Below are 18,923 nucleotides of genomic sequence, written 5' to 3' on the forward strand. Positions count from 1 at the left end.
CCTCCCAGCATCAGAGTCTTTTCCAATGAGTCAACTCTTCACATGAGGTGGCCAAAGAACTGGAGTTTCAGCTTTAGCATCATTCCTTCCAAAGAACACCCAGGGCTGATCTCCTTTAGAATGGACTGGTTGGATCTCCTTGCAGTCCAAGGGACTCTCAAGAGTCTTCTCCAACACCACAGTTCAGTATGGCTGAAATGTTGAATTCTTGAGAGAGGAGAAATGGATAGGTAAATGACCCTCAAGGATAAGCAGTCTTTAGAGAACAAGATCCCTGTCTCAGACATGGAGCAGTTTTAGGTCTGACACATCCCAGGGTGTGCTCATTGTGGAGGAAGAAAAGATGAAGAGGCACCCTTCTGCAAGGCTGGGATACACAATCCATGGGAACAGTGGAGTCTCCATCAGTGGTGGTAGAACTCGGAGAGAGTGACCAAGGCGCCAAAGTCATCAAAAATAGAAAGAGAGTGATCAGGAGTTTGTTAACAAATATGAGAAACGGTCGAGGGCAATTACCCTCTACCATTGGCCCTAACCACTCCCTCATTCTCTTCCTGAGCCCCCCTCAAAAATATTCTCTTAGCAAATACTTTACTGGTTATGCAAATATGACTTCAAAACAAGTCTTCTAACAGGAGTTCCAGGGAACTCTGTCTGGGAAAAGGGGGAGAAGTGAGAGGTTGAGTCAGGGAAGAGAGAGCAGAGAAGAGCAGTATTGGGGTGAGTACCAAAGAGGATTAATGGTCTGCATGGGGTGCATTTTAGGCAGTGACAAGAAAGCGTGACTGGAGGTGGTGGTTTTAGGTGGTGTTTTGTTTTGTTTTTTTGTTTGTTTTAGCTGAAAGGCACTGCCAGTGTCCTTTCTATAAAAAAAAAAAAAAAAAGAGGTAAATTAATTAAAAGACTGGGGTGGAATCCCTGGGAAGAAGGTAAAAAAAGGAAGGGGTGTGTGTGTGTGTGTGTGTGTGGTGTTACCAGTTGGGTTGGGTAGGAATTAGAGAAATTCTTTGTGGTGCCTCCAGAGGGCAGATATTGCTAAGCCATGAGCTTAATTTTAAACCTTTTATTGTAGTTTGAGTATATTTATTTCTTTAGGCATTTAATGGAAACAGTTCTTTCATCTACATCATTTGTCTGTAAGAAATTGGTTCCTAGATTTGAGAAAATGTTACTGAGCTCTGGTAGCCAACTGCCTATTTAATAGGCACTTATTTAAAATCTTCTAGGTGCCAGGCACTGAGCTAGCCCTAGGATTACAAAGTTAACCTTGAATTGTGGCTTTTCTGTAAGTTCTTTTCAATAATGCATCACTTACCTAGATTCATTAGTCATATTTTCTGAGTCTTCAAAAATACTGATTTCATAGAAGGTAGACTTAGCAGGTAGGCAGACTTCTAGTTTATCAGTCACTGCAGTAGAATCACTGTATTAAAGCTTATGATTAAAACTATTGAAGAACTTCCAGTTTTTTTTTTTAAAAATATAGCCAACGACTGCTTCCAAAAACTTTGTCCAGTTTTTCCTCCTCTGTTTTCTTTAAATATGTTAAACACCTTAAACCTTTTCTGATAGGTGGTTGGTAAGTATCTGTTAAACACAAAAAATTCATAGGAGCACCCTACCATCTGAATTTATTTCCACTCTTCATAACTTCCACATTTGTTTTAAGGAAATAATAACACACATAGAGTCCTATAAAACACATTCAGTTCAGTTCAGTCGCTCAGTCATGTCTGACTCTTTGTGACCCCATGAATCACAGCATGCCAGGCCTCCCTGTCCATCACCAACTCCCGGAGTTCACTTAAACTCATGTGCATTGAGTCAGTGATGCCATCCGGCCATCTCATCCTCTGTTGTCCCCTTCTCCTCCTGCCCCCAATTCCTCCCAGCATCAGAGTCTTTTCCAATGAGTCAACTCTTTGCATGAGGTGGCCAAAGTATTGGAGTTTCAGCATCAGCATCAGTCCTTCCAATGAACACCCAGGACTGGGCTCCTTTAGGATGGACTGGTTGGATCTCCAGATTTTAAATCTTAAATTACCTGATAAAAAAATAGGTAGTTTGGATCTTACCATGAAATCTTGTCTGGATCTTACAGAGTAATCTCAGAGTTGTTCAAATTCTGCTGCTAGGACTCAGACCTTTTCCACATGTTATAGTTGAAGAAGAAAACAATGTTATCATTAACACGGTGATGGATCCCAGTGTGTCAGCTTACTCAGAAGGGGCTCTGCTTCCTGTATCTACCACCCCAGACCAGCTGGAGAAAGAGCCTGGAAATAGCTTTCTGTATCACTTACATTCTCAGAGATCCAAATCATGCCTGGTGCTAAGACATGCACAGTTTCTTTGTGATGGTCTTTCAAAAAATACCCCCTTGTTCAACAAGTCTGTTTCAAAGTACCTAGAGTATCAGGGTGAAGTGTGAAATTTTATTGTGTATTTGTATTTTCTTTATAGGATAAAGATGCTCAGAAAGAGGTGAAAAAAATAAGCACTTCCTTGAAGAGGTAAATAAAAGAACTTGCTCTTCAACAAATCAGATGTGGTCTACTAAAAATTTAAACTAATCAAAGTTGTGTTTTTTTTTTTATTATCCTTTTTTCTTTTTTGATGTAAGGGCAGTGTGCTCAGATCTGAAGGTAAAACCATGTTTCTGCAGAATGCATTCCACTGGTAGCACTACAAAACTAATTATGTTATTTGGAGAAATCTATTTCCTATAATGTCACTACAAAATGATCTTTAAACATGTATGCTTTATATTTTTCCTATAAATAATGAACTATAGTCTTCAGAATATTTCCTTAAATAAAATATTTAAATCAATTCAACAAAATGAACTCTAGTGAGTGTTTTATTGCTGCTTCAATGGCGACTTTATAAAACAAAATAATTTTACTAATGTGGTAGAAAAAGGGGGAAAAGGCAAAGGACATAAGTTGTTGATAAGAGAAAACAAAAGGGAAACTATAACTAGTAATTTTAAAAACGTGAAGAAAATTATAATAGAATACTGTTTTACCATCAAAATAGCAAGGACTTTTTTTCCTTAAAGAAACATTCAGTACTGACAGTGATGCCTTGAGGTGGACCATTCTCATGCACTGCTGCTGGGAGAGCATTTTGACCAAACATTTGGTAAAATTTAACCAGAGCCTTAAAAATATGTAAACTCTTTATCTCATAATTTTATTTTATAGAAAAAATCTTAAAGTGAAAAAGTACACTTATGCACAAATGTTCACAATAGCATTATTTTTTACAGTAAAACCCTATGTGAAACAGTAATAATCCAGTCAATCCTAAAGGAAATCAGTCCTGAATATTCACTGAAGGACTGATGCTGAAGCTGAAACTCCAATACTTTGGCCACTTGATGCGAAGAACTGACTCACTGGAAAAGACTGATGCAGGGAAGGATTGAAGGCAGGAAGAGAAGGGGATGACAGAGGATGAGGTGGTTGGATGGCATCACCGACTTGATGAACCTGAGTTTGAGCAAGCTCCAAGGGTTGGTGATGGACAGGGAAGCCTGGTGTGCTGGAGTCCATGGAGTCACAAAGAGTCGGACACAACTGAGCAACTGAACTGAACAGAACAGTAATAAAGCAGTTAACCATATTAGAATATAACTACAATAGAATATTTTTGACATTAAAAATAATTTCAAAAATGACATAGGGAAATGCACAGAGCATCTTAAGTTCAGGTACAAGACAAAATAATATATGCACATGATCTCAACTCTATGAAAATGTGCATAGAAGTTCATCTATTAAAAATGTTCATATTTCTGTAGAGTTGTGTTTTATTTCTAATATTCCCCAATTTTTAATAGTTAAAAGGATTTTTCAGTTGAACTTAACTAGCAGTGATCAATAGATTTCCCACTACCCTTTAACCATCTTTATCCTGGAAATCAGGTCAAAAATTGCTGGTTTGCTATCCCAAATGCATGGACACACATGCACACTTGTTACCTAAATTTCAAGCCTTGTTCTAGTGATACCAGTTCATCAAACTCAGCCAGTTTCTCCCTTTCATCTTTTATAACAGCCCATCAAGATACCTAAATCAGTCCAACTGATTCGTGCCCAAACTCTGACAACTAGTTTAACACTGAAAGTACTAGCTGAAGAGACAAGAGTTTTGCAGGTACACTTGTGTCCACAAAGCCTACCTCTGGCTATTCCTATACAGCTAGGAGAATGCACAAGTTAAGACAGGTGATTGATTCTAGCAGCAGAAAATAATGTAGAATCAGTCACATTGTAAGCTTTGCTGGAGCAGCTCATTCAAGCAGTGCGTGCGTGCTAAGTTGCTTTAGTCATGTCCGACTCTGTGACCCTACAGACTGTAGCCTTCCAGGCTCCACTGTCCATGGGATTTCCCAGGCAAGAATACTGGAGTGGGTTGTCACGCCCTCCTCCGGGGGCTCTTCCTGGCCCAGGGATTGAACCCGTGTCTCTTATGTCTCCTGCATTGGCAGGTGGGATCTTTACCACTAGCGCCACCTGGGAAGCCAGCAGAAAGTGGTACAGAGACTTCGGCTAAGAATTATGAGAAACTACAAGAACACTCTTTGGTAATGGTGGGACTTGGGATTGTAATTGAAACATAAGGCCTAATCAATCTCACTTGTTTTAACAAAAGTCCTATTTGGTCCCTGTAGTCCATAATGCCTTCATTGGACAAATTGATGTCTCGATTGAGTGATAAGTTTCTGAATAAGGACTTGACCCAACAGGAGTGTAACTTCTGAAAGTTATTTGAATCTTGAAAATATTGTGAATTTCTGCCACATTTGACAGATTTCTCAGTAAGATATTGATAGAGGAAATCTCTCTCCTCATTGTGGTAATACCATATCCTCTTCCAATTAACATCAGAGCCCTGCTGCCTGATCATAGCTAGTCTTCATCAGGTTTATAATCAAAGCATGTATGTGTGAAGCCAGCTAAGGACAATTTCCACATTAAATCCACCCTCCCCCCACTTTTAAAAGCTGAGTGGTATTTTTGGATGGCGGCATTATATGTAGATTATTACACTTAAACTCCAGTGACTTTCATACAAAGTGAACCATTATGAACTCTTTCCTCTCTGTAGTTGCTCACTCACCACTCATTCTACTGACCTTGGAGTAGACAGACTAGCGGCAGAGAGTTTTTGAAATGATTTCTCCTGGTAGGTCACTGAGGCCAAGGCCATGGTATACCCTCCACCACAAAGTACACGAACTCCTATACTTTCAAGAGACTTCATATACAGCTTTGGAAAGGGGGAGTTCCAGTCCAGAACGTTTGAATGTGTTCAATTTCTGCATATAGTAAGGGGCATGTTATCATTTCTCGTAAAACATTCATGTAACTCAGTGTTCTGCTAAAATTTTAACAATTGTCATGTCTGGGTAATCTGCCATGTTATCTTTCTTACTAAGTATTGGATATCCTTCATGGTAAATGAAAATCTCTGTTGTGCCTGAAAATTGTCAAAAAGGTTTTCACTTAATCTTTGCATACTTTTAAAATATAAAAAGCTGTGTTAGGTGGATGGGACCATAGATCTTCTAGACCTGCCTTTTCATTTTACCAGTAAACAATTTTAGCTCTGATGCATAAGCAACACAGACAGGGTCAGAAAATTAGTGAGTGGCTGAGTCAGGACCAGGTTCCAGGTCTTGGAATCTCATGCCTTCTGCACACGTCTCTGAGGTCAGGGCCTTTTCCACTGAACTGAGTGGAGTCCAGTGTGTTTAGTGTTGATGGCGAGGAAGAGGGAAGTGAGAGGGAGGGAAAGAGTTCTGAAAATGGTAACACTTGCATGGTTTCACCTGTTCTGAGTGTTTTCCCTGTATTAGTTCATTTCATCCTCACAGCAGCCCTACTAAAAACAGTTTTTAAAACAGCCCACTTACAGATGGGGGATCTGAAGCATGGGGTATTATTTTTATTTTTATTGGAGGATAATTGCTTTACAGTGTTGTGTTGGTTTCTTCTATACAACAGCGTGAATCCGCTATACATAGCCTCCCTCTTGGACTTCTCTCCCACTCTCTAGGTCAGCACAGAGCCCTGAGCTGAGCTCCCTGTGCTGTATAGTTGCTTCCTGTTAGCTATCTATTTTACACATGGTTGTGAATATATGCTAATGCTACTCTCTCAGTTCATCCCACCCTCTCCTTCCCCCACTGTGTCCACAAGTCTGTGTCTCTATTCCTGCCCTACAGATAGGTTCATCCGTGCCATTTTTCTAGATACCATGCCTGACACAGTACTAGATCTGAACTGGGCAGCCAGCTCCAGAGTCTGAGCAGTGGTCCGAACCACCATAGAATCCTGCCGACAAACGTGGGGATGTGGGAATAAAAGAAGGTAGAAGGAGAACAGAAAAAAAAAGGGGGGGGTATTTAAAAAAGGATGGTAGAGAGGGATGGTAAAAGTGAAAAAAAGAAGGAAAAGAAAAGAGCAAGGAAAAATCTTTCCTTGTACTTACTCTTTGGGTATTGATACCCACCTTCTGGTATCATTGTTAAGTACCCAACAATCTATTGGGCATATGGTTGTTTAATTGCTCAGTCCTGTCTGACTCTTTTGCAACCACATGGACTGTAGCCCGCCAGGCTCCTCTGTCCGTGGGATTTCCCAGGCAAGAATACTGAAGTGGGTTGCCATTTCCCTTCTCCAGGGGATCTTCCCGACCAAAGTATTGAACCCACATCTTCTGCATGGACAGGCTGATTCCTTACCACTGAGCTACCTGGGAAGCCCACTGTGCATCCTGACTTATATTAAAACTGTTTTTTGTATTTCCACCTTCTCCCCACAAGATAAGGAAAGAGAAAGAGGAGGGGAATGGTGAAACTTATTTTAAATGACTCATTCCACTTGCTCTGGGTGTAGGGGAGAGCCTCCTTATGGACTGCATGAACTACTGAATGGGCAGTTAACAAGAATATTTCACTTCACAGTTAAAGATAAGGTCACATTTGTATAACCAAATATGGTTACTATCTTGATGTTCTATGATTTTTTTAGAGCTCCCAAACCTATATTTTGCTCTACACGTCTAAAGTCAAATCGTGTTTTAAAAATAGCTTTGTTGAAGTATAATTGATATACAAAAAATGCACAAAGTGTGTAATTTGATATGTTTTGAGATATATATATATACCACTATGAAACCATCACTGCAAGACAATGCAACCCTTCTCTCCCGACTCTCCCTAACCACCCCCCCCAATCCCCAACCACATATCTGTTTTCTGTCACTAGCAATTGCATTTTCTAGGCTTTTATATAACTGGATTGTATATTATGTACTCTCATTTTTGTCTGGTTTCTTTTACTCAACATAATTATTTTGAGATTCATTTGTGTCATTCAGTTCAGTTCAGTTACTCAGTCATGTCCGACTCTTTGCAACCCCATGGACCGCAGCATACCAGGCCATCACCTGTCCATCACCAGCACATCCCTGTCCATCACAAACTCCCAGAGTTTACCCAAACTCATGTCAATTGAGTCGGTGATGCCATCCAACCATCTCATCCTCTGTCATCCCCTTCTCCTCCTGCCCTCAATCTTTCCCAGCACCAGGGTCTTTTCAAATGAATCAGCTCTTTGCATCATGTGGCCAAAGTATTGGAGTTTCAGCCTCAGCATCAGTCCTTCCAATGAACACTCAGGACTGATCTCCTTTAGGATGGACTGGTTGGATCTCCTTTCAGTCCAAGGAACTCAAGAGTCTTCTCCAACACCACAGTTCAAAAGCATCAATTCTTCAGTGCTCAGCTTTCTTTATTGTCCAACTCTCACATCTATACATGCCCACTGGAAAAACCACAGCCTTGACTAGATGTTGAAGCTGAAACTCCAACACTTTGGCCACCTGATGCGGAGAGTTGGATGAGATGAGGATGAGGATGGTTGGATGGCATCACCAACACAATGGACATGGGTTTGGGTGGACTCTGGGAGTTGGTGATGGACAGGGAGGTCTGGCATGCTGCAGTTCATGGGGTCACAAAGAGTCAGACACGACTGAGCAACTGAACTGAACTGAACTGATTAGATGGACTTTTGTTGGCAAAGTAATGTCTCTTCTTTTTAATATGCTGTCTAGGTGTGTGTAATAATAGTTATTCCTTTTTATTCCTGACTGGTATTTTGTTACATATGCCACAGTATTGTTGTTTTTCTCCAATCACCTGTTAATGAACATTTGGGTAGTTGCCAGTATTTGATTATTAGAAATACATCTATGAATCTTCATATAAATTATTAAAATGGACATATGCTTTTGTTTCTCTTGGATAAATATTTAGGCAGAGAGTGGCTGAATTTATATGGTAGATTTATATCTAGCATTTTTAAAAACTGTCAAACTGTTTTCCAAAGTATCATTTTACAGTCTCACCAGCAGTGTATGAGAGTTCCACTTTTTCTAGCTTCTTGACACTTGGTATGGTCAGTCTTTTTTTTTTTTTTTTTTACTGAAGTATAGTTGACTTACAATATTATATTAGTTTCAGGTATTCAACAGTAATTCAGTTACATATTTTCCATTATAGATTATTACAGGATATTGAATACAGTTCCCTGTGTTGTACAATAGAGTCAGTCTTTTGCATTTTAGCTGCTACTTTGGGTACATAGTAACCTCTACTTGGGATTTTAATTTCCATTTCCCTAAGGACAAATTATACTGAGCTTTTTTCCATGTGCTTATTTGCCATTTATATATCTTCTTTGGTGAAGTGTCTTTCAATTTTTTTGCCCATTATTTTAACTGAGTTGCTGGTTTTCTTTTTTGTTGAATTCTGAGAGTTCTTTAGGTATTCTGGATAGAAGTCTTTTATTAGATACAGATTTTGCCAATGTTTTATCTCCCTGTGGCTTGTCTTCCCTAATAGTGTCCTTCACAAAACAAAAGTGTTTCATTTTGATAAGACAATTTATATGTTCATGTATCTTGTTCTTGGTGCTATATCTAAATATTTTGCCTAATCCAAGGTCATAAAGATTTTCTCCTATATTTTCTTCTAAAAGTTTTTTAATATTTGGTTTTACATTTAAATCTGTGACCTGTTCTAGGTTAATTTTTGTATATGATCTGAGTTATGGATTGAAGTTCATTTGTTGTGTGAATGGATTTGCAATTGTTCCATCACCATCTGCTAAGAAGGTTATTGTTTCTCCTCTGAATTGCTTTTGCTCCTCTGTCAAAAGTCAGTTTTTCATATATATGTGGGTCTATTTATGTACTTTCCAGTTTTTTCCACTGATCTATTATCAGTAATAATGCCAATAGCTCCCTTGGTTAGTTACTTTAGTTTTCTCTTGTCTTGAAATCAGATATTCCTCCAAGCTTTTTCCTTTGCTAACTCTTTTTGACTACTCTAAGTTCTTTACATTTACATATGAATTTTGGAATTCTTTTTTTTTTAGTTTCCACAAAAAAAATCTACCTGGGATTTTGATTGGCATTGTGTCGATTAATTTGTCTCCTCAACTCAAGGAGATGCACCCACTATGCACCATTGCCTGGAAACTCTCTCCAGACAGTGACCTGGGGCAATTGTAGGGCTTAACTTTGTTTATTACCTGTCTCGAGAACCACTGTCCTTTTTTTCCTGCTGACCAATATCTTGAAAACAACTGATTCATATCCATTGTCCATGTTTTGGGTTTTGAAAGACAGAAATTGTTAATTTGCAAGTTGTAACTGTGGTGCTTTCCAGACTCTAACATATTGACTTTATTTTTTTAAAGAAGTTTCTATAACATTCAAATATGTCTATTCTATAAAATAAAGCAAATTGAGCAATTGCACTATGAAATTAATTAATTGGACTTTGGTTAGAACTCTGAGATTTTTTTGTTTTTATATAACATTGTTACATTTTGGTCATAAAGTTTGCATATGAAGAATTAAATTGTATCTTTCCTCCTTCTTAAATACTCTATTTACATTTCCTAATTTAAATTGGTAAACATGATTGGGAAAATAGTCTGCTGAAACGGCAGGTAGAAACGGCATCAGAAATTATTAATGGCACATAAATCTGCCTCTGTCAGAGCCCTCATTGGACAACCAGCCCCTTCCAATCTAGCAGACCATGGTGTAGTGTGGAAATCATCTGGTGCCTAACACAGTCTGTTCTCATTTTTAAAAGGTACCAGTCATGAAGATAGTGATTTTCCAGCCAACCTACCATTTAGTTGTTTATTTTGTCTCTCTGAAATGCATTTATTTCCTTAACGTTTTTCAGCCCTAGGAGCTCAAGTTACCCAATAATCATAATTAATCACATGTATATTGAGCTAACATGGAATTATCCAAGGGCTGATTGAAGTTTGTGTGCAAGTTTACACAGTGTGGAGTCTACCTCTAACGCTACCTGGGAAGCCCAAGAAAAAGAATAAAAAAATACAAAATTAGGTATGAAAGTAACTTTATTTAGAATGAAAGAGACATCACAACAAATATGAAGTTTTAAAAGCTGATAAATGCCACAAATATAAAAAAATTGAGAAAAATAACATGTCATTATTATTTATTAACTCTGAGGGACATCTCTGGGATATTGTTTCCTGTACTTTGTCACATACTTTGTTCTTTTTGTCATAAGATGTTAATTTTTAATGTCATTGTATATAAAAAGGATATAGGATAGTTACACTGGTCTCTCGCCTAGCATGATTGATTGACATGTATTAATATTTTTCATTTCGGATGGTTTAGAAGTGCCCCTCTCAGCCTCCTTTCTTATCACAAATGGCACGCAATGACTTCCTCCGCGGCACAGCTTCCCCAGGGTGAGTGAGCCTTGGGAGGACTCCCACCCCTGGAGCACTGTGAGCTGGCCTGGGGCGCCCTGTGGCAATGGTTGGTCCATCTCCGCCCAGCCTCTGTGCCTCCAGTTCCCAGTCCCATCACACCCCAGCCATGAGGGGGTCCCAGGAAACCTTGAAACCTAGATCATGGTGGGCCCTAAGCAGGAGACCAAGCAGCGCCTTGTCCACGTCCTTCTCCTTGGAGTCCAAGTCAGGGTCTAAAGCTCAGTGCAGGTCCCAGGAGCGAGCTGTCCCTGGGGCCACAGACGTGCAGGCTGGAAGTCGCCCATTGACCCTCCCGCCCACCACATCCATCTCAGTGTTCTCATGCCTGATATTTCAATGAAAGCTTTTCACTTGCTGAGATGGGTTGAGAAAGTGCTCCCAAAAGAGAAAAAATGTCTGCTTTCAGATATGAAGTGACAGAGAGAGAGCAGAGAAAGAGAGAAGAAGCCAGCAAAGAGAGGAGGCAGGTCAAGGACCACAGAAGAGGCAGCAAGCCTGAGGCAACGCCAAGACCAGCCTTTCTACTGCAAATTTAAAGTGCTCTCTTACTTCCCTAAAGACAATACAGAATTTTTTTAAATTTTAGTGGGTTTTTTTTGTTGTTGTTGTTGCCATAACCTTCATTCATTGAAATACAGACCCCATACTAGGATTAGGCATTGTGGCATTTCTATGACCCAATTATTTTTTTTTTAATTTTATTTCTAGACTTTAGTTTCTGATCTATTGTTTTAGCAATAAAGTAACTCCTGCAGTACCCCAGTGTGAAGCTTAAAATGATTTAGAGGACCATCCCCGACAGCATGGCAGGAGTACCTGTTGTTTTGGAGACTCTTTGGCCCCTGGACTCATTGCTAATGGATTGGAAAAATAAAAAGATGACCTATTATTTTTATTGCTTGAGAGACCTGGTCTTACAACATATATGTATAGTGATAGCACACGTATCATGTTTATAACATTTTAAAAGTTTTCTTTTAAATGCAAAACAAGCCATGCTTCATAGTCATATTAAACTTTTAATTTTTATAAGTGTTCTCATGTGTAATATTTCAATGAAAGCTTTTTACTTGCTGAGATGGGTTGAGAAAATGCTGCCATCCTCCTCTGACCATGGAAGAAACTGGAACAAAGGTTAGATTTGCTGGAGGTCACATACCGAGTTCAAGAGTGAGCAGTGGTCAGACCCCTGTGTCCTGACTCTGAGCCTGGGCCTGTGCAGTGATGAAAGACATCATAATTGGAGCCATACAATCCATCTTAAACCACGTAAGATTTAACATCCTTCAGGAACTAACTCTATTTCCTTTTGTTTTCATTACCAACCAAGTGATTAAAGCAGCTAAAAAGATAGATGTCTACAAAGATAAGACTTCTTAAAATTTGTATAATTGCTAACTTGCCAGAAATGTACACGAATTTCCCACAGTGAAGGAGATGGTTCATTGGATGGGAAAACAGTTATTTAAGATGGGCTTTGGATAGGGAGTTTAGGATATGTCTAAGATAAATTCATGGCAGTGGCCAGGAAAGATGCCTTCTTCTCCTTAGAGTATAATTTACTTACATCTGGTTGTGGTCATTTCTCCAAAAGATGATGCTCATAGTCATAATTTGTTTCCCTTTTAATTTTGATGTCAATATGTGATTTTTCACTGTTCCATAACTATAATTTACATTTCATAGCTTACTTAGTGGAGATTATGACCTATCTCACAGTTGCAAAACCCCCCTAAACATGGACTGCTTTATCTGGCTCACTGAGTTGACCAAGAAATCTCAATATGAGGAGTAAGCTTATTTGGATTTTTCCCAAACTCAGCTAGATACCACTAACACTGGGTTCCTTTATGAAAAGACCAGCTCGCTGGGATGTAGAAGAGACAGTGGCACATCCCCTCCTGACCTTCCTCCTCCTCCTCAGGCTAGGTGAGCTCTCAGAGCAGGGACCCTCTTGGGGATGTACAGGCCCTGGGAGAGAATGCTCTGCTGAATGTAATTAGCTAGACCCCACCTGAAGTTTCTAGATCAAGGGAAGAGCCAGTGGATGGAGTCAGGTCTCAGAAGAATCATCTACCCAAGCACACAGTGACCTACTGCTGCCAGCCTCTGACTCCGCCGCGGTCCTTTATTGAGGTATAAGTTACATACAACCAGATGCAATCGTTTCCAGTTGCACAGTTTGCTGCGTTTAGACAGATGTTTATGCCAGGGTCATTCCTACCACAAGCAGGGTATAAAATATGTGCATCCCTCTGGAAAGTTCCCTTGTGTCCCATCCCACTCAATCTCACCTGCCCCAGAACTAGGGAACCTCAAATCTTCTTCCTGTCACTATAGGTTACTTATTCTCAACAATGAATGAATAAATGAGCTCATTCTTCCATCAAGCACATTTTTGAGATTCATCTATAATATTTTTATTGGGTGGGTATATCAACAGTTCATTCCATTTTGTTGCTGTAATATTGCATAGCTTGAATATGTAGCAAATTGTTTATCAATTCACCTGTCTGAAAGTGAAAGTCGCTCTATTGTGTCCAACTCTTTGTGACCCCATGGTCTATACAGTCCATGGAATTCTCCAGGCCTGAATACTGGAATGGGTAGCCTTTCCCTTCTCCAGGGGATCTTCCCAACCCAGGGATGGAACCCAGGTCTCCTGCATTGCAAGCAGATTCTTTACCAGCTGAACCACAAGGGAAACCCAAGAGTACTGGAGTGGGGAGCCTGTCTGGGGTTGTTTGTAATTTGGGGTTAGTATGAATGAACCTGACCTGAATATTCATGTAGAAGTCCTTCTAAGGATGTGTTTTTATTTGGAAAGTGAAGTTGCTCAGTCATGTCTGACTCTTTGTGACCCCATGGACTGTAGCCTACCAGGCTCCTCCATCCATGGGATTCTCCAGGCAAGAGTACTGGAGTGGGGTGCCATTGCCTTCTCCAGGGGATCTTCCCAACCCAGGGATCGAACCTGGGCCTCCCGCATTGTAGGCAGACGTTTTACTGTCTGAGCCACCAGAGAAGTTTTATTGGAGGGTGGGGGTAAAAACCTAGAATAGGAATCGTTGTGTCATTTGGTAAGTGTCTGTTAGCTTTAAAGGAAACTGCCGTGCTGTTTTTCAGACACTTGCACCATTCTGCATTTCCACTAAAATGTCTGAAAGTTCCAGTTATCTACATCCTCACCAATACTTGGCATTTTAGCCGTTCTAGTAGATGTGTGGCAACATCTCATTGTGGTTTTAATTATGACTAGTGATTTGATCAGAAATTCTGTGCTCATTGGGTATCTCCTTCTGTGACTCAATCACTCTGACTAGCTCCATGATACTAAATTCAATAATACCATAGCCAAAGCATCCTTGTAAGTTGCTGGCAGGTTATTACTTTTTCTTTCTTGCCTTAATGCTGACAATACATAATAAATCTGACAGAAGCTGTCTCCCAGGGTGAGACCATCCAAGCAGACTTTCAGAAATGCCCTGCATTGAACACTGAGCAGGTAGATTGAGCCTATGGCATTGAAACATTGCTGGGAAAAGGGAAATATAAACCATGGGTCCGTCCCTCTAACTCCATTGCTCTTCTCTGCTTATAGGAACCACTGTTGATACAAACTCAGGACTACTCCTGATTTCTGTGACCTCTCACAATACAGTCTATGCCGCGTATAGTGTTATTCAATTTAAAATTCTTTTGAATTGTTACCTACTCCATATGCACATGTATTCATTCCCTAAATAAATTAAAATATACCTCATCTTATCTTTTGTGTGTTCTTGCCACCTCTTCTTAATATCTTCTGCTTCTGTTAGGTCCATACCGTTTCTGTCCGTTATTGAGCCCATCTTTGTATGAAATGTCCCCTTGGTATCTCCAATTTTCTTGAAGAGATCTCTAGTCTTTCCCATTCTATTATTTTCTCTATTTCTTTGCATTGGTCACTGAGAAAGGCTTTCTTATCTCTCCTTGATATTCTTTCAAACTCTGCATTCAAATGGGTATATCTTTCCTTTTCTTCTTTGCCTTTAGCTTCTCTTCTTTTCTCAGCTATTTGTAAGGCCTCCTCAGAGAACCATTTTGCCTTTTTTGCATTTCTTTTTCTTGGTGATGGTCTTGATCACTGCCTCTTGTACAATGTTACGAACCTCCATCCATAGTTCCTCAGGCACTCTCTCTATCAGATCTAATCTGTTGAATCTGTCACTTCCACTTTGTATAATCATAAGGGACTTGATTTAGTCATACCTGAATGGTCTAGTGGTTTTCCCTACTTTCTTAAATTTAAGTCTGAATTTAGCAATAAGGAGTTTGGACAGACATCCTGGAATGTGAAGTCAAGTGGGCCTTAGGAAGCATCACTACAAACAAAGCTAGTGGAGGTAATGGAATTCCTGTTGAGCTATTTCAAATCCTAAAAGATGATGCTGTGAAAGTGCTGCACTCCATATGCCAGCAAATTTGGAAAACTCAGCAGTGGCCACAGGACTGGAAAAGGTCAGTTTTCATTCCAATCCCAAAGAAAGGCAATGCTAAACAATGCTCAAACTACCACACAATTGCAGTCATCTCACATGCTAGCAGAGTAATGCTCAAAATTTTCCAAGCCAGGCTTCAACAGTACTTGAACCATGAACTTTCAGATGTTCAAGCTGGATTTAGAAAAGGCAGGGGAACCAGAGATCAAATTTCCAACATCTGTGGGGTCATTAAAAAACCGAGAGTTCCAGAAAAATATCTATTTCTGTTTACTGACTATGCCAAAGCCTTTGACTGTGTGGATCACAACAAACTGTGGAAAATTCTCCAAGAGATGGGAATACCAGACCATCTGACTTGCCTCCTCAAAAATCTGTATGCAGGTCAAGAACCAACAGTTAGAACTGGACATGGAACAACAGACTGGTTCCAAATTGGGAAAGGAGTATGTCAAGGCTGTATAGTGTTGCCCTGCTTATTTAACTTATATGCAGAGTACATCATGCAAAATGCTGGGCTGGATGAAGCACAAGCTGGGATCAAGATTGCTGGGAGAAATATCAATATCCTCAGATATGCAGATGACACCACCTTTATGGCAGAAAGTGAAGAAGAACTAAAGAGCCTCTTGATGAAAGTGAAAAAGTTGGCTTAAAACTCAACATTCAAAAAACTGAGATCATGGCATTCGGTCCCATCACTTCATGGCAAATAGATGGGGAAACAATGGAAACAATGAGAAACTTTATTTTCTTGAGCTCCAAAATCACTACAGATGGTGACTGCAGCCATGAAATTAAAAGATGCTTCCTTCTTGGAAGAAAAGCTATGATCAACCTAGACAGCATACTAAAAAGCAGAGGCATTACTTTGCCAACAAAGGTCTGTATTGTCAAAGCTATAGTTTTTCCAGTAGTCATGTACGGATGTGAAAGTTGGACTATAAAGAAAGCTGAGCACCAAAGAATTGATGCTTTTGAACTTGGGTGTTGGAGAAGACTCTTGAGAGTCCCTTGGACTGCAAGGAGATCCAACCATTCAATCCTAAAGGAAATCAGTCCTGAATATTCATTGGAAGGACTAATGTTGAAGCTGAAACTCCAATACTTTGGCCACCTAATACGAAGAACTGACTCCTTGGAAAAGACCATGATGCTGGGAAAGATTGAAAGCAGAAGGAGAATGGGACAACAGAGGATGAGACGGTTGGATGACATCACTGACTGAATGGACATGGGTTTGAGCAAACTCTGGGAGTTGGTGATGGACAAGGAAGCTTGGCTTGCTGCAGTCCATGGGGTCGTAAATATTCAGACACAACTAATGACTGAACTGAAATGAACATCTTATCTTGCTTCTGTGTTTCCATGGTAGTGGTTTAGTTGGTAAGTCATGTCCAACTCTTGCAACCCCATGGACTGTAGCCTGCCAGGTTCCTCTGTCCATGGGATTCTTCAGGCAAGAATACTGGAGTGGGTTGCCATTTCCTTCTCCCAGGAATCTTCCCAACCCTGGAATCAAGCCCAGGTCTCCTGCATCGCAGGCAGATTCTTTACCGACTGAGCTACAAGGGAACCCCTTGTGTTTCCATGGTGCTCAATAAATACTTTCAAAAGTAAACTAAATTTTCATGGGGCTTCCCTGGTGGCTTAGATGGTAAAGAATCTACCTACAGTGTGAGAGACTCAGGTTCAATCCCTGGGTCAGGAAGATCCCCTAGAGATTTTCGTTAGAGAGAGTGAGACCGAGAACTTACTCTAGGTTTCATGTGAACCCAAGCTTTTTATCTACAGCACTTTATGAGATTCCTCCCCACCCACTCCCTTCTCTTGTTGACAGTGTAAAACAAACCAGTTAGCCTGGAAATTATCTTTATGAAATAAATCAGCATATTGTTTTGAGTTTTTGCCCCACATGTATTAATTCAAAAAGAACATATGTCTTGGTTCAGTAACAATTTGCAGAAAGCCAGACATCCCATAAAAAAGAATTTGTTTGTTGAGATGTTTATCCCTCCAGCTATCTTTTTCCTTTTTATGACCACAGAGAATACTAGTGTTTCTTCACTTTTCAGAATCATCTGCTCAGGAAGACTTCTGGCAGTGACTCGACAGGAAGTCCCGCTGTGCTAAAGCTGCGGGTCATTATGAGACCTGATTCCTTCCCACTCTTCAGTGTGCACATAGGTGTATCAGCTCCCACCAAGACACTGCCAGAAAGAGCATCTTTCAGTTGGAACATTACTTGTGTCACACGTGAGCCAGAGAGGCCGGGCCTAGACACACAGCTCACCCTCTAAACTGGCCTTTGTCATTCTCTGGTGCCTACATGATGGGGAGCTGTGGGTCCGGGGGCCCAGTGTACTGCTGCTTCACTACCACCATCTGACATTTTGTTGTCGTTGTTTGGTCACTAAGTCATGTCTGACTTTTTGTGACCCCATGGACTGCAGCACCCCAGGCTCCTCTGTCCTCCACTCTCTCCTGGAGTTTGCTCAAATTCATGTCCATTGAGTCGGTGATGCCATTTAACCATCTCGTCCTCTGTCGCCTCCTTCTCCTCTTGCCCTCAATCTTTCCCAACATCAGGGTCTTTTCCAATGAGCTGGCTCTTCACATCAGGTAGCCAAAGTATTGGAGTTTCAGCTTCAGCATCAGTCCTTCCAAAGAATATTCAGGACTGATTTCTTTTAGGATTGACTGGATTGATCTCCTTGCTGTCCAGGGGACTCTCAAGAGTCTTCTCCAGCACTACAGTTCAAAAACCTCAATTCGTTGGCCCTCAGCCTTCTTCATGGTCCAACTTTCAACAACCATATGTGACCACTGGAAAAACCATAGCTTTGACTATACGGACCTTTGTCAGCAGAGTGATGTCTCTGCTTTTTAATACACTGTCTAGGTTTGTCAGCTTTCCTTCCAAGGAGCAAGTGTCTCAATTTCATGGCTGCAGTCATGGTCTGCAGTGATTTCAAAGCCCAAGAAAAGCAAATCTGTCACTGTTTCCACTTTTTCCCCTTCTATTTGCCATGAAGTGATGGGACTGGATGCCATGATCTTCGTTTGTTGAATGTTGAATCTTAAGCCAACTTTTTCACTCTCCTCTTTCACCTTCATCAAGAAGCTCTTTAGTTCTTCTTCACTTTCTACCATTAGAGTGGTATCATCTACATATCGAAGATTGTTGCTATTTCCCCTGGCGATATTGATTCCAGCTCATGATTCATCTAGCTCAGCGTTTTGCATGATGTACTCTGCATAGAAGTTAAATAAACGGAATGAAAATATACAGCTTTTTTGTACTCCTTTCCCAATTTTGAACCAATCTGTTGTTATATGTCCGGTTCTAACTGTTACTTCTTGACCCACATATAGATTTCTCAGGAGACAGGTAAGGTGGTCTGATATTCCCATCTCTTTAAGAATTTTCCACAGTTTGTTGTGATCCACACAGTCAAAAGCTTTAGCATAGTCAATGAAACAGAAGTAGATATTTTTCTGAAATTTCCTTGCTTTCTCTATGATCCAACAAATGCTGGAATTTGATCTCTGGTTACTCTGCCTTTTCTAAACCCAGCTTGTACATCTGGAA

The 18,923-nt window shown here is 40.3% G+C and overlaps 1 protein-coding gene across 5 annotated transcripts in view; it reads left to right on the forward strand.

The window, feature by feature from the left end:
• RMDN2 (regulator of microtubule dynamics 2) overlaps positions 1-5,569 on the forward strand; it is a 70,296-nt gene extending 64,727 nt beyond the window's left edge. For 2 of the 5 annotated variants that reach the window (XM_027555026.1, XM_027555030.1), the window contains 2 exons: positions 2,464-2,513; positions 2,624-2,842. In XM_027555026.1, the coding sequence (XP_027410827.1) occupies positions 2,464-2,513; positions 2,624-2,729 (156 nt within the window). In that variant the 3' untranslated portion in view covers positions 2,730-2,842. Of the gene's footprint in view, positions 1-2,463; positions 2,514-2,623; positions 2,843-3,271; positions 3,369-4,495 lie in introns of those variants that run through there. The other 3 variants (XM_027555029.1, XM_027555027.1, XM_027555028.1) reach the window with 3 other exon arrangements.
• The last annotated feature ends 13,354 nt before the right edge of the window (positions 5,570-18,923 follow it).

Source organism: Bos indicus x Bos taurus, chromosome 11 (assembly GCF_003369695.1).
Source record: "Bos indicus x Bos taurus breed Angus x Brahman F1 hybrid chromosome 11, Bos_hybrid_MaternalHap_v2.0, whole genome shotgun sequence".
Taxonomy (NCBI): domain Eukaryota; kingdom Metazoa; phylum Chordata; class Mammalia; order Artiodactyla; family Bovidae; genus Bos; species Bos indicus x Bos taurus.